The 15,108-nt window shown below is 37.9% G+C and overlaps 2 protein-coding genes across 6 annotated transcripts in view; one reads left to right on the forward strand and one right to left on the reverse strand.

The window, feature by feature from the left end:
• Nucleotides 1-818, forward strand: part of SKIC3 (SKI3 subunit of superkiller complex) — an 84,368-nt gene extending 83,550 nt beyond the window's left edge. For all 5 annotated transcript variants that reach the window (XM_036925730.2, XM_036925731.2, XM_057493282.1 and 2 more), the window contains one exon: nt 34-818. In XM_036925730.2, the coding sequence (XP_036781625.2) occupies nt 34-108 (75 nt within the window). In that variant the 3' untranslated portion in view covers nt 109-818. The remainder of the gene's footprint in view (nt 1-33) is intronic.
• Nucleotides 819-9,603: 8,785 nt separating this feature from the next.
• The window catches only part of FAM81B (family with sequence similarity 81 member B), a 54,411-nt gene continuing 48,906 nt past the window's right edge, over nt 9,604-15,108 (reverse strand). Inside the window, exons 8-10 of the mRNA XM_057497504.1 lie at nt 13,395-13,530; nt 11,534-11,729; nt 9,604-9,833 (exon numbers count right to left, since the gene is read on the reverse strand). Of these exons, the coding sequence (XP_057353487.1) occupies nt 9,700-9,833; nt 11,534-11,729; nt 13,395-13,530 (466 nt within the window). The 3' untranslated portion in view covers nt 9,604-9,699. The remainder of the gene's footprint in view (nt 9,834-11,533; nt 11,730-13,394; nt 13,531-15,108) is intronic.

Below are 15,108 nucleotides of genomic sequence, written 5' to 3' on the forward strand. Positions count from 1 at the left end.
AATAGTAATGTTCCTGTTTGTGATTTCTCACAGGTGCTGGTAAACAATGCCAAAACTCATGGAGATACAAAAGTGTTGGAACTGAATCAGAAATTGTCCTCAGAATAATGATGCATTTTTTTATAGTAAGCAAGCAAAGAAACAGCTATTAGAAAGAATGAAACAATGAATCAAGACTTTTCTCCAAAGCAACATTTAAAAAACAATAGTTAAAATCATCCATCCCTTTTTTAAATCTTAAGACATTTAAGCTCTTAATTCAGGAATTTATTTTTCCCAAAACTCTTAATGTATTTATAATGTGAAAAACATCTTTGATTTCAAGAATTCCAAAATCAAAGGAAAAACTATGATTTCTTTAGTTGTTCAACAGTTAATTTGTAAACCATTATTTTCTCCATCTTGCATGGTACGCAGTAGGATATTTTTTCTTGTCATCCCTTATAATAAAGCCTTAATAGCCATTTTCTAAATAATATGTAAAAGCAGATTAGCACATTCCAGAATTTCATTTGTTAAAAAACAAATTCAAAGGCTAATTCCTTCTATTAGTCCTAGAGTTAAGCAGAATAACTTATAAAATCCAAATAATCTTATAACCTATTTTACTAGTGTTTCATTTCAAATTCTGTTGAAGAAGCGTAACATAAATGTTGGTGAGTCTCAGATTGCTAATGGATATGTTTTATATAACTCAAAATGTGTATATGGCTGCCTTTAAAAAGTTAATGGAAAATTTTGGAAATATGCTGATAATATTTAATTGATTATCCAACTCTGTCAATTATGATAAAAAGACTTGAACTTTCTGAAATAAAGTGTCTTGTTTTCTTTATAGTGTCAATATCAGATATAATTTCTAAGTTTAAAATTTTTAAACTTGAAAGAAAGCATATTTACCTATTTTTATTTTATTTTTTCCAAAAAGGCTTTTATATATTTGAAGAAACTGTATGTCACTTAGTTTGGATTTATGGTCTTAAAAAACATTTTCAGACAATTACATATTTATTGCATGAATAAGTGTGGTTGTATAATTTATGGATGTAGTTTTTCTAAACCAGTAGCTTCACATTCCTTTGAGAAATAATGTAAATTGTAATACTCTGTAATTAATTTTACTCCATCAGTTGATGCTGGGATAGGGATAATTAAAATTGTAGTATCCAACGATAAAAGGGTTGGTTGAATGTCACTGGCCTGTTGAAATAATTAACATGTCATAATCTCTTCTGAGTTTGAATCAGTAAAAAGTTCATTTGCGCTTTATTCTTTACTGCATACTTTCCCTGTATGTAATACCTATTATAAAAACATTTAAATTAAGTTTTCTGGAAAGAAGTTAGATAATGAAAAAAATTCTTATCTTGCTGTTTCTGCTTATGGTAGGCAGAATAATGGCCCTTGAAGATGTCCTCCCCCTAATCCCCACAAATTGTGAATACATGGCAGAAGGGACTATGCATATTAAATTAAGGGAGATGGGGAGATTATCCTGATTTAATCACATGAGTCCTTAAAAGTGTAGAGGCCTTTCAGAAAGAGAAGTGATAGCGGAAGAAGGTCTGAGAGATCCAACATCGCGGCTTTGCAGGTGGAGGAAGGGCACTGCCAGCCATGTGATAAGGGTGGCCTCCAGAAAGGAAGGAGCAAAGGAACTTCCTCCGGTGGAGCTCCCAGAAAAGGATGCAGCCCAGCTGACACCTTGGTTGTAGTCTGGTGAGACCCATGTTGGACTTCTGACTTACAGAACTCTTAAGATAATGAATTTATGTTGTTTTTGAAGCCACTAAGTTTGTGGTAATTTGTTACAACAACTGTAGAAAACTAGACAAATAGAATTGTCAAAAGTACTTGACTCTTAAGAATATGGGGTTGTTCATTTCTTTAACAGTCTGAACTTTCTCACTCAGCGTGCTACTTACAGCATTGTGACACCAACATGGTTAAGTACTTCACTCTAACTCTCTTTAAAGAAACTGCATTAAACTGTATTCACAAATCCTAAGCAGTGTGTTTCAGACTGAGTTTCAATATTGAATGATGTGACTGGATAAGTCTTATCTCTTTGCCTTTAGTTTTTTATGTGATTTGTAAAAATCAGTGCCTTGAGCTGGATTTCTAACAGCAGCATTCTATTGTTCTAAGGTCACCAAAGTTGTCCAAGCCTGAAGTGAGCAGAAGCAATACTGAAATAAACTGTTTGGTGCAGCACCTTTGAAGCAGCAGCTCTGGTTTCCACTGAACAGGGGGCACCACCTGCTTACAGACCTCCTTAGGGTAGAACCCCTTTCCAGGGAGACCTATACTGCAGAAGGTAGGTTATCCGTTCTGGATATTAAGACCCTGAGAAGGAAAGTAGACCTCTGTTAAGAGAATGTTTTCATGAAAGGCAATATCTGTGAATGGTTGAATGTAACTCCATGTGTCTGCTACATGCCAAATAGGTTATACTTCATACAGAAAAACCACTCACAGTAAATAGTATATGCATGTTCAATTACCTGATTCTCGAGAGGCTTAAGTAACTGGAATTTCTTAGGTCCTACCTTTTTAATGGCATTTCCTCTCCTTTGATCATATAAAATATGGTTGTTGCTTAATCCCTATGAAGAAAAAAGTGCCGCTTAGTTTAGTATTGAACCATCAAGTTTTTTGGCAAAACCACTATAAACTGGTTTTAAAGTTCTAATCTTAGTAGCTCTGCTCAATTTAGTAGATGAAGAGAGGGAAAATAGTGTACAGTCTTAATATAAAGACTATTTCCCAGCTTCATAACTTTGGAAGTTAGCCTGGAAAGTCAGGTTGAGTGGGAAAAAAGACAACTACAAGTTCTAACTTTGTAGACTGAGTTATGTGATTTCTTACCTGTGGGCATTCATGGCAGTGTTAATTTTACTTGTGTTTTAGACACAAGTGTGTCTGGGCACAGGAGACAGCAGATGAGCAGAAGATTCTTCATGTGAAATGGAGATTAGAGAGAAAGCACACTGCTGAGAAGGTGATTTTATATTGTCCTAAGCACAATAAGGTAGAAATAAATACATTTCTGAATTGCCTGAGGCTAGCCCTGTAGTGCCTCAGAACAAGTGCAGTGTATATGGTTAGAAGGTTTTTCTGTCTAAGGATTAGGCTGAGAATAAATTACTTATTTATTAACTCACTAGACCCAAGTTTACAGTAAGCATTGGTGAATACCTTGTGAACATTGGCAAATATGCAGACAGTAGTTTTTGTGTGAGTCAGGTAGCTTCTTAAGAAAGTCCAAGTAAGATCTAGTACTGCAGAGGATCTTCGTACTGTACCACGGAGGAGCTTTCTGTGCTTATCCAACAGTAATCACCAGGGTTTCAGCAACTGAGACTTACAGGCAGGGATAGATTGAATGCCTACTATGTGCCTAGCTTTTATGCTATTACCTTATTTAATTCTCACAGCATTGTTTGAGTATTGTCCTCATTTTACAGAACACAAAACAACAAAAATACATTCACTTTCCTAAAATTATCTATATTCTTAGGTAAATAGAATCTGACCCCAAAGATCATTTCCAATTTTTTCAAATTTTGTTAATAATTGTTGCCATCTCAAGGAAATGTAAATGAGTTGAGGTGTGTGTCTTTGGGACTCAGTTATCCTACCGAGGTGTATTCTGATACTACCATTTACCTGGTACCACTATCTGAATTCTAGGAAGAACTTTAGGAGGAGGGATATTTCCTCCAAAGGACTAACTTTGCAACTTAATTTTTTTCCCCAGCTTTATTTGCAAATTTAAACCTATGTAATGATAAGGAATACTCTACCCTTGTTAGATTTTGAACTTGATAGAAAGTGAGGCCAACCATGAGCTGCTTTGGTTAATCCTTGATAACATCACTGGTGCCAGCCTTGGTTTTCTCTTCAGAGTTTCTAACCTCTCTCTCATCAACTTTGTTTTGTCCTTCTCATGTCTCGGATACTTAGTAGTTTCTTGATTTTGAAAGACTTCACTCTCCTTAGTTACCAACTGAGTCCCTGCAAAAGAGGTCATTGATAAAAGCTCAAAAGTGTTTGTGTATTGGAGGATTTTTACATTGGCATTGTGAATACTTAAGAGCTTTTATGTGCTAAGTGGTGGAATTTAGACATAAAGAGTGGGTGTGGCCAGCACCATGCTCACATCTTCATGTAGGCCCCACCTGCTTGAGTGTTTCCCCTGTGAAAGCAGTGCATTACTTTTTTGGAGAAACACCTGGTAGTTGGACACTAATAACTTTAATCTGGCAGTGATGACCTACTAGGTTTGCTATGATGGCCAGAATTTACAGAGGAAATATGCTTCACTGGACATTGGCATGAGCACCTTGCCCACCTCCAGTCAATGTCTATTTTTCTCCTGTTAGCCTCATCCCCAGAGACAATAGAAAGCAGTGCTCTGAAAGTATTGAAGAATACTTCTCATGGTAATTTTGTTCCAGGAGAATTATATTTTGCACTTCTTTCTGTTTTGATCCATTGCTAGAATACTGCAAGTCATTTCTTTTCATACATAGTACAAGGACTTTTTTGAACTCATGTACTTTTAGATATTTATCTGAGCCAGAGTTGGATTAAAGCATACTGTCAAACTTGTCTTTCCCATAAAAATTAAAAGCTCTGTTTATTATTACTAATCAGTACCATTTATCAATTACAATAACTACTATATATTGGATACTGCATTAGATGGCCTATGTATATTTAGAAAAGCAGTATAGCAGAATGTTTAAGAGCAATTTTCTGGACTGATGAGATTAAATCCTGGCTCTACCTCTTACTAGCAGTGTAACCTTACATAAATTACCTAATCTCTCTGTGCCCTCAGCAATAGGCATATGTTTGGAGGATTAAGTGAGGCAAAGTGCCTAGAGTAGTCTCTGATAGTTGGTAATAGCTCAATAAATATTTTTCTAATTCTTCCAATCTGTGTATTGTTATCCCCATTCTTTAATTTTTATTTTTCTAATTGGAATATAGTTGATATACAATATTATATTGTTTCAGATGTACAAACATAGTGATTTGATAATTATATATATTATTAATGCTCTCCATGGTAAATGTAGTTACCCCTTGTTACTATGCTAGGATATTACACTATTATTGGTTATATTCTCTATACTGTACTTCCATTCCTGTGACTAATTTATTTTATAATTTGAAGTTTATACCTTTTTATCTCCTTCACCTATTTTACCCATCCCCCCCGATGGTAACCAGCAGTCTGTCATCAGTATTTATGGATCCATTTCTTTTTTGTTTGTTATCCCCATTTTAAGATGAGGAAATTAAGACTCTAAGAACACTTCCAAAGTCATGCAGAGTGACTGGCGGCATGTTGTTAAACTCAGGTCTGTCAGACCTCAGGACCCTGAAGACTTCTCAGCATAGCAGTTTGGATTATTTTTCAGTTGCCCAGTTTGTGTTTTTGAGACTGTAAAAAAGGACCTTGTTCATGACATACTGCTGAGCATATCAGTCATTCTTTTTACTCAAAACGTTTATCACATGTGTAAATATCTTCTAAAAATGAAGAAGCAGAACTCTACCAAGGAACAAGGTTTATGGAAATTTAGTCTGTGAAGTTAGACATTTTACAACTGAGTATTAAGGGAAAGATCTGAGAATAACAAACCTTTACCACAAATGTGTGTGATTCTAGTCTCCTGGAGAGGGAAATGCCAAGCTGGGTAGAGGCCAGAACAGCCTGATATTTTCCTGGCAACAGTCCTGCTGTTGTCAGGCAGCTGCATCTGGGGAGGTTCCCCCTGCGCACCAGGTGAAACCTCACCCCAGGCGGGAGGTCTCTTGACTCTGATGGAGAAATAAGTCTTGACCAGGTCAGACAAATGTAGCTCACTTCCACCTCTCCCAACCCCAAGCAAACTCTTCCTTCCTCACCCATAACTTCAATAACTACTTCTATGCTAAATCTTCAGTTTAGATCTTTCTCTTGTGCTCCAGATATCTCTCTCCCTAACCACTGGACATCTCCACTTGCATATCCCATAGATAGCTCAAAATCAGTTAAATTAAAACTGAGCTCTTTAGGCCCTCTCTCCTGCATCATCTCCCTCTTTTTCTATCCTCATTTGCTTTTCTCATTGTGTCTATAGTCTATTCTCCACCCTACAACCAAAGGGAGCTCTCTAAAATGCAAATCTGATTATGTCACTCTCCTATTTAAAATCCTACAAAGGCTACTCTGGGACCTGAATATAAAGTTCAAGTTCCTCAGCATAAGTTATAAGGTCCCCTGTGATGACACCCCACTTCCCCTAACTTCTCTAGCCGCCTTTTTTACCAATCACCTCCCCATTCTCTCACCCTCCACCTCCATCTCCCATGTCATGCACTTTAGGTTCTGGCCTTATTGAACCTCTTAAAATTCCTGGCATGTGTTCCATTCCCTTGGCCTCCAGGCCTTTGCTTCGGCTGCTCCATCTACCTGAGCCACCACCTCTACCAGTCAAGCCCCTTTCCCTTGGCTATTGAACTTCAGAGGTCTCAGTTTCCTTCCAGAAGATGCCCCTGCCAGGTTCCTTGTGTCTATGCTTAATGCTTCTCCAGGCGCTTCCTTTACCTGCCTTTGTAAGGTTAAAAGCACAGGTGTGTGTGTGTGTGTGTGTGTGTGTGTGTGTGTGTGTGTGTGTGTGTGTGTGTGTGTGTGTGTGTGTGTGTGTGTTATACAGGTATAGGGGTGTGTGTGTGTGTGTGTTATATATATACACAGGTATAGGTGTGTGTGTGTGTGTGTGTATGTGTGTGTTATAGATCTAGTGTTTCCTTCTTGGTGCTGTTGGATGCTACTTGCTGCTTTTATGTAGAGTAAGCAGATGTTTGGTAACTTTCTGTAGAAGAGGAGAGGCTGCTGGTGTCCAGAGCACTCTGGGAATGCTAATTATTTGACCTTGGGCCTTATTGCTCTCCTGGCCATCAGGTGATGTATTATATTAGCATATCCACCTCAGAGTGAGGCTGAGAAGGTATTTACCTGTGTAGCATAAGGTGAGGGATTTATACTTCATCTTCAATAAAGAAGCAAAACACTTTGAACATATTACCATTAGTCCTCAATATAAATAATTTCCTATGATTCCCCTCCCCACCACAAGAGCAGGTTTTGGTAAAAGGAAAGAAATGGCAGGGAATGCTGGGAGGCAGCAGGACCGTTGGAATATCCAAACCTGCTTAGATGGCATTTGTGCCTAAAGGGAGGACTTTCTGAGGTATTGTGACAAATGTTTCAAGTTCACAGAGTGGCTCTGGAAGATTCTATGATGCTCAAATATCTTCTGTATTTGTGGAGAGAGAAGTCTGACATTTCCCAAAGGATTAAGTGTCATTGTTTGATACAGAATAAAGTGCCATATTGAGCTTCTCTAGGGGATTGTTTATCCCTGTCATCTGTTTAGATCCATGGCAAAATAAGTACAAAGGTGGTGAGGTTCGGGGCCCCACTGGGCCCCTGAGCTGAGGTGCATGTACTGTGAAACAGTGGCTCTTGAGCTCCAGGACCCCTCCCTCACATGAGCCCTAGCAATGTGTTTACAAGGTTGTTGTAAAATTGTAGAAATAAAACATTTTAACTACAATGAGACCATTGTTAAAGATCACTGTCACTCCCACCTCTTTTGATGTCAGGTGCTCCTGGGTGGCTGTGGTTATCTTTGGATCCAGCTAAAGAGAAGTTGAGTTGGGGATCCATTTGCGGGATATATTTATGTTGTTCACAGTCACTTCTGTACAGAGTTTCATTGTCTTGAGGTAGCAGTAGCTTCCAGGAACAGTCCTACAATCTACTGTGCCGACAGGACAGGACATCAACAAGTCAAAACTGCATAAACTTTAGGCCCTAGAAACCCTGGGTCCACCTTCTCACTAGGCATCACTGTCAGGCCTTCCAGAGTCTGCCAATCTGTAAAGACCCCAGCTAGGGATTCTAAACAAGAGATTGCTGGGAAAGAATCCTTTGATCCCTTGGCCTCTTGAATTACATTCAGTTCTACATGGTACTACCCTGTCAACACCACTGAGAGAGCCCCGTTAGGGAAAGCTTTTGGTTTGATCCTGCACTGTTATTTCAACTACAGTTGGTTTAGGGTGTTTTGCTTATAAGATCTTATATCAGCATCTTTTTTTGCCACCACTTGCTGTATATTCTTGCTGCTTTTGCAGCTTTTTATAGAGTAAAAAATGGGTATGAGTGAGGTGACTTGGCCCTTGGTCTATATAAATTCCTTATTTAACACTTCCTACAACCTCTTAGTTAATACATTATAGAGTTACTCTTCCAGCCTAGTATTATATTTGTTGTGGTGGTGGTTTTTAAAAAATATTTTTACTAGAAACAAAATATCACCTTGTAATAATATAAAAGCATTAATAAATGCTTAATGTAGAAAAAAATCTTCATAATCCATTCTCCTAAGTTTGCTGTAAAATCTTACTTTTTTTGTGTGTGCTGTAGTATGATTATTCTGTTCAACTTATTTAAAAATATTTTTTTAATCATAAGTGGGATCATATTCACATTGCTTTGCAACTTGCTTTTTTTACCTAACAGTGTATCTTTAATATCTTTCTGTATTCTTTTTAAGGGCTAGATACCATTTTTTTGTCTGGTGATATCATTAATTCAGTTGATCGATTCCTTATATTTAGACTGTTTTCAGTATTTTTACTTTAACAAGTAGTACTTTAATGAGCATTCTTTTTTATATATCTGTGCATACTTTGAAACGTTTTTTTCCCCTGTAGTGTAATTTTTAAGCTGTAGAATTCCAGGGTTAAATGGTATGTACATTTAAAAATGGTAATAGGTATGTAGACTTACATGATACCTATTAGTGGTAATAGATTATGTACATTTAAAAATGGTTTTCTAATTGTCCTCTAATTATGCTAATTTATATACCAATAATGTTAAGAGTGCACATTTCTCTACACCCTTGCTAACCCAATATTATAAATCACTTTAATTTTTGTCAATCTGAACATTATAAGCTAAGGGTTCCTGATATATATTGAATACAATGAATCAATATATTAAATATGCCTATGTTAGACTTGCTACAAATATTGGGATTACTGAAAAACAAAAGCCTCTCATCAGAAGTTGCAATTTGACAAGCCCAAGGTCTGTATCTGCCCCTCAGACATTCCCTTACAGTTTAAAAACTATTTTGAATTAGCTGCTAATGCTTATGGATGGTTTCATATAAAACCAGATTGTTTGTTTCTCTTGAAAAATGAAAATTTTGACACTATTGGATTATATACATGTTAATAATGAACTCGAATTGCATAGTACGTTCTTTTTGAACAGAAGTGGTCTCCACTTTGCCACAGTTCTCGCCATTCTTTAATGTATTATGATAGACCTATTTCACTCATTTATGTAAATTATGTAGGTTGCTCTTTTTTATTTGTAGGCAAATAAAAATACAAAAAGACAGGTATGTAAAAAAATTCCGTAAGTTTTTCATTGATAAATTAATAAAGACATCATAAAGCTTCTTTCCTTTCTTGGGTTTTCTGGTACATTCATCTCTTTTAAAAGGTGGTAAGAAATACAGATTTAGAAGCAGAAAACATCCCAGAGGTAATAATTTTCTTCTTCCCTTCTTTTACCAACAAACCACTCCATTGGCTGGTGAAAAAGATGGCTGCAAAATGTTATACTTCCTGCAGTTCCACTATCTCATGCTGTAATTTCTTTAGGTCTTTCTGTACTTTGTATTTCTCTAAATCCATCTTTGTCTTCTGTATTTGTTGGAGTGAATTGAGAGAGTCATGAATTGATCTAAATCCTAGAAGAGGGTATGAAAATAGGTATATTTAAACAATGTATTGGAACTTTTTTAAAAAATAAAAGTTGCTATTTGCTTCTGTAATGGATCATGGTTTAAATCAAAGCATATTAAATTCCATTAAGACCAGTCTAAAAATGTACAATAATCCATTTCTTATTTGTCATGAAGATGCATTAGAAGTAGTGTTTTTCAACTTGTATCTGGCCTCACTGTGAAATTTCAGGTCCGTTCCTCTCCTTGTCTTCCCCCCAAATAGATTGCATAGTGAAATAATTCTGTATTTCAAAAAATTTACAATATTTTCTTCTTTCTGTATACTTTGACAAGAGATATGGATAATCTCTTTTTTTATTCTTGTTACCAATTGAAGGTAAAGACCACAGATGAGTTTTTAAAACTTCTCTCAAAGTAACCTGTTTGAGGGACTTAAAGAGTGGCCACTGGCTGCTACCCCCACTGGCCCCCTTCCTCTCACACCCTGTCCCCCAAAACTTTGTATCTCTCTTATGCAAGCCTAGTCACTCATGGCCATAGACTTACCACAAAGCAAGCTTCTTGGGTTGCAGCCCATTTCTTATTCACTAGGCCTTTCACACAGTCATTTCTTAACACATTTTTAATTTAAGCCATACAGGATCAAACCATTAATTTGGAACCCTCCTTTGCTAGAACTCCCAGTTAGTAAAATATAGGAACATGTAGATTGCAAATTCTTCTTCAGCTCATCCTGGGGTTGTACTAATGGAATGAATAAAGTTAAACCTCTGGTAATTAAATAGAAAGCAGGGCCCTAAAGAAGGGCCAGTTAAGTTTGGGTCGTAATTCCTGGCCAGGTAATTTTTTGATTTGGTGGTGGGAGCTGGGGATAGGGGCAGTGAGGGTTAGAATGCCTGGCAGCAAATTTTACTTATATGCTGGCAGCAAATTTTACTTATATGCTAGCAGCATCTGACAAAATGAGACCTTGATGTCTCCCCACGACACCTTCAAGGCATCTCTATGCAGGACCAAGCTTTGGTAGAATTTACATGAGTTTTTCTGAGAGCTAGAGGACAGAAAATGAATTGGAGCTTTCTCTAAAAAAGGAACCTGATTCCTGGTAATTCCCTCAGAATTGTGACTTGAGGCAGATGGCTTCTCCACAGCACCTATTCTATGTCCTTTCCTTTGACAAATTAGATGAGCTTTTCAAATTAATCCTCTTTGATGTTAGCTCAGCTTGACACTGCTGCCATTAGCCTCCTTAAGAAGAAAAACAGTCATTATACTGGACTCTATTAATTCATCTCTTTCAAACTTATAAAGGTCAGGTTTCCAGTCTGACATCTGTCCAGGCTCATTACCTGCACTTAGATGAGGGGCATTTTATTTAGGCTCCTAATTTCATGATAAACCCACAAATCAAGTCTTGATGATCTCCAAGGACTTTCTAAGTCTAAAAATTCTCTGATTCTGTGATCTTAGTAAGAAAATCTCACAGCAGAGGCAAGCAAGTGGCACTGCCAAATGTGTGAATGAAGAATGTACCTACCTGTCAGTGGTATATGGACATGGTATGGGATATTTAGGAAAGTTGAATTAAATTCAAAAGGATGTCAGTGGTGACAAGACTGATCCTTGGGCATTAGCTCAAAGTAGAAAACTCCAATGAATTGGATAGGAAAGAACTGATATTCTTAGAAAAAGTAACTGCTCACCTGATTGATATTCGTTCTGCATTTTCTCTAATTCACCCCAGATGTGCTTTTCCAGTTGGTTCATCTTTTTGGACAGTTTATTTTCTATGTGCTTTACTTTGTTTAGTTCTGCTGCCTGTTTCTCTGTGTTAATGAAATGCTCTAATTTGCTTGAAAGCTGCAGTAATTTTTCTTCCATTTTGTTTTCAGAATTTTCCTATAAAAGATATCATGTGATAAAACTCTGCAGAGAATAAAATCTATGTGGATTTGTATTCCAGTTTAGAGAATGTTTTTAACAAATTCACTTTTCCATGTTAAACATAAGAATTTCAACCAAGTTTCCTTTTACAAGTTCCTTTGCAAGCATCTTAAACTGTGTTCACAAGTGTAGGGTTAATCCCTTTGTTTTGTCCTTGTTTGTAGTTTCTGACATTCTGATTACGAGAGAAAAGAAAAGAAAGGGTTGTGGGCTCACTGAATTGCCTTGAGGATTTGGAATTACAGTCTCCTGTTTAAAGAAAAGTAGCCAAAGAAGGTGTTTTAGATGCTGCTTAACCTGAGCTCCTTGGACATGCTCCTGTTAGGTGTTCATACCTCCTGAGCTTCATACCTCCATGTGGAAAGCACTTCAGCTAGAATAGTGATTTCCCACCCATGCTGTCCATTGGAATCACCTGGACCATCACACCACCTCCAAAATTTAATTTATCTGTGATGGAGCCCAAGAATTTGTGTGGTTTAAAAGGTCTCCAGGTGATTCTAAAGTGCATTGAGGTGGAGACTGCAGAAACTGCCTGAGGCTGATTGGCTTCTTTGCCCCTCTTTTATACCTAACAGGGAATTTGGGAGCTGAAGTTAGTGACACTGGTTTGGCCCCCTTGGTTGTCCTCTCTTTGGCCCTGCCTGCTTAAGGAGTGGTAGAGTCCAGTCTCCTGTCTCTGTCTTCCTCCTCATGTTAGGCTTCTGCTTCCAGGTCACCTGTTATCACATAGTTATGCTAGAACTGGTGGAGGCATCAGCCTAAAACTGGGTAGAAGAACCAGCAGGCCCACTTGGTTGCAGATCTGACTGTACAAACTTTAATAGCTTTATATGTGTTAAAACTGTAATGTGCATCTCTCTTGGATTCCTGTCTCTATCAGTCGTTTACAAACTCAGGTCAGGGTACATGGGCATTATTTACTGGGCTGCCTAAAGTCACTCTACCAAAATGCAGAAACATATTTGAATCACCTGCAAGGCTGGCAGCCACTGATGACGTGGATGGCCAGCCCTGCGCTGCTCTCCCATTGGAGTGCAGGGGCAGGCCTGGCTGTGCTGTTTGGAGTGGGAGAAGGAAGCCCTACAATGAGTAAGTTTACCTTATATCCTGGTAGTCTTACCCCAAAGCTGGGGTTTTCTCTACAAGGTCTGATCTGGAAAGAAAGTTTTGAAAAACTTTGATCTACTAATGGCTCTCTGGGGAGATAAGACAGAACTTTGTCTTGCCTAAGGCAGACGTTTTCAGGCTCTACTGTATCTAAGCATCACCCAGGGAGCTTGCCTAGAAACACAGATTCCCAGGGGGCAGCCCCAGAGGGCCTGACGCCTCAGCTCTGGGTTGGGACCAGGAATCTGTATTAAAAACAAACTCTCTTTAGGTTATTCTGGTACAGGTAGAGCACATTCCGAGAAGTGTGGGTTCACAGAGTTGGGGAATAGCAAACAGGACCAGAAGGCAAGCCTCTGGATTCCTAGTCCAATGCAAAAAAAAAAAGAGGTAGTTTTGACACAATGAGGTTACTATAAATGCCAAAGTGTGACTTTCAAGACCTTCACTCGTCACTAACACCTAGATTATGACCATGCGCTGTTTCATTTCACGAACAGAACTCCTTACCAGTTTCTCGTGTAGGAGCTTCAGACACTGATTTATATGGCTAAGGTGGTCTTTTTCATATTTGATGAAGCGGTTTTCAGTCCATTTTTTATTGTTCTCAACTTCCTCACAAAGTTTAGTTGAAAGTGAGTTAAATCTAAGGGGAAGAAATAGTTTGTTCTATTATAATAAGTAATTTTAAACATAAAACCAAAATTTAGTACTGAAGAAGTCTGCATGTTTTTCAGATGATGAGGCCCAGTGTGTCTAGTAAAAGCCCCTATGGGCTGCTGGGAGGTGTAAGGGAGCACTCTGGGTCCATGGCCCAAACTTTTGTTCAGTCCAGTAGTAGGCAACACCTTTCTACATGCCCCAAAGTACATATGTACACAAAAATGTGTATGTTATCCGTGCAGATTTCTTCCCACCTCATAGTGTGTGTTGAAGACATACTTTGACATGTCTTTTTGGTGGAGGGTATCTCTGAGCAGGAGTCGGCAAACTTTTTCTGTAAAGGGTCAGATAGTAAATATTTTAGGTTTTGTGGGCCATGTGGTGTGTTGGACCACTCAGCTCTGCAACCAGTCAGTGCTACCGTTGCAGTGGGGAGGCAGCCACAGGTGATATGAATAAGCAGGGCTTATTTATGAACAAATAATAAATGAGCATGCCTTTCTAATCTGTTTTTAATTTAAATTTTATATAATATTCACATGTTCTGGTGAAGGGGGGAGCCTAGTAAACATAATGTTCTTCATGTAATTGTAGATTAATGATACCAAAAAAAAAAAAATACAAGGATCATGAGATATGCTGTTTAAGTGGACCAGGGTGGTACTCAGGAATTTCCATCTTTAAAATGTGACCTGGGTTATCCCTATGTAATGATGGATTTGGGAATGAATATGAAGTACATGCAAAAAAAAAAAAATTCACATGTTCTGAAATACATTTTTTTATTTAAAAAAGAACTCTAGAGAGTGTGAAAACCATCCTTAGCTATGGACAGATTTGGCTAATGTAGTAGTTTGCTGAAGCCCTGCTCCACAAGGGCAACTGTGAGGCTGGCAGAGGAGCTGGGCCAGAAGGACCTGCACTGTCTAGTTAGGGAGAGAAAAGTCAGAGGTAGGGAGTGGGGGAAGGGAGAAGGAAGAGAGCCCTCCCCAAAACTTCGGGAGAATAGAGTGTCCAAGGGACACACCCCTTGGTTATCATTTCTGTCTCAGGTGAAATCTTCCATAAAGTCCCCATTTGTTACCAATAGGTCTTTGTGAGTGGATCTTTGGGGGAGGTCCTAATGAGGTGCTGAGTTTACTCATGTGGGGCAAAAACAAATAATAGGCAAAGTACAGGAAGGTACTTCTAACACCAAGATGATAAACCATAGAAGTAATTAATAACAGAGTAAAAGATTTTTTTAAATGGAAATGGGTATTATTATAGAGATTAAAAGGACTGGTATCATCTATCATCAATTTGAAAAGTCACTGTAGAATGACTGAAATTTTTAAGCAGAAAGGGGAAGCCATATTTGGAATGACAGAAGAGGTAGGATGAGGGGTGGAGACTGGCAACTGGTTTCTGAATATGTTTGCATGTGACTTGCTTATTGTAGAACAGGCAAAATATTAGATTGACAGGAACAACACATTTATTATGTAAAATATTCGACTGCCTTACAATGTGTGGGTGTCTTGAAATAACAGCTGCTTTATATTTTCAGGAAAAATTATAT

This window comes from Manis pentadactyla, chromosome 2 (assembly GCF_030020395.1).
Source record: "Manis pentadactyla isolate mManPen7 chromosome 2, mManPen7.hap1, whole genome shotgun sequence".
Taxonomy (NCBI): Eukaryota; Metazoa; Chordata; class Mammalia; order Pholidota; family Manidae; genus Manis; species Manis pentadactyla.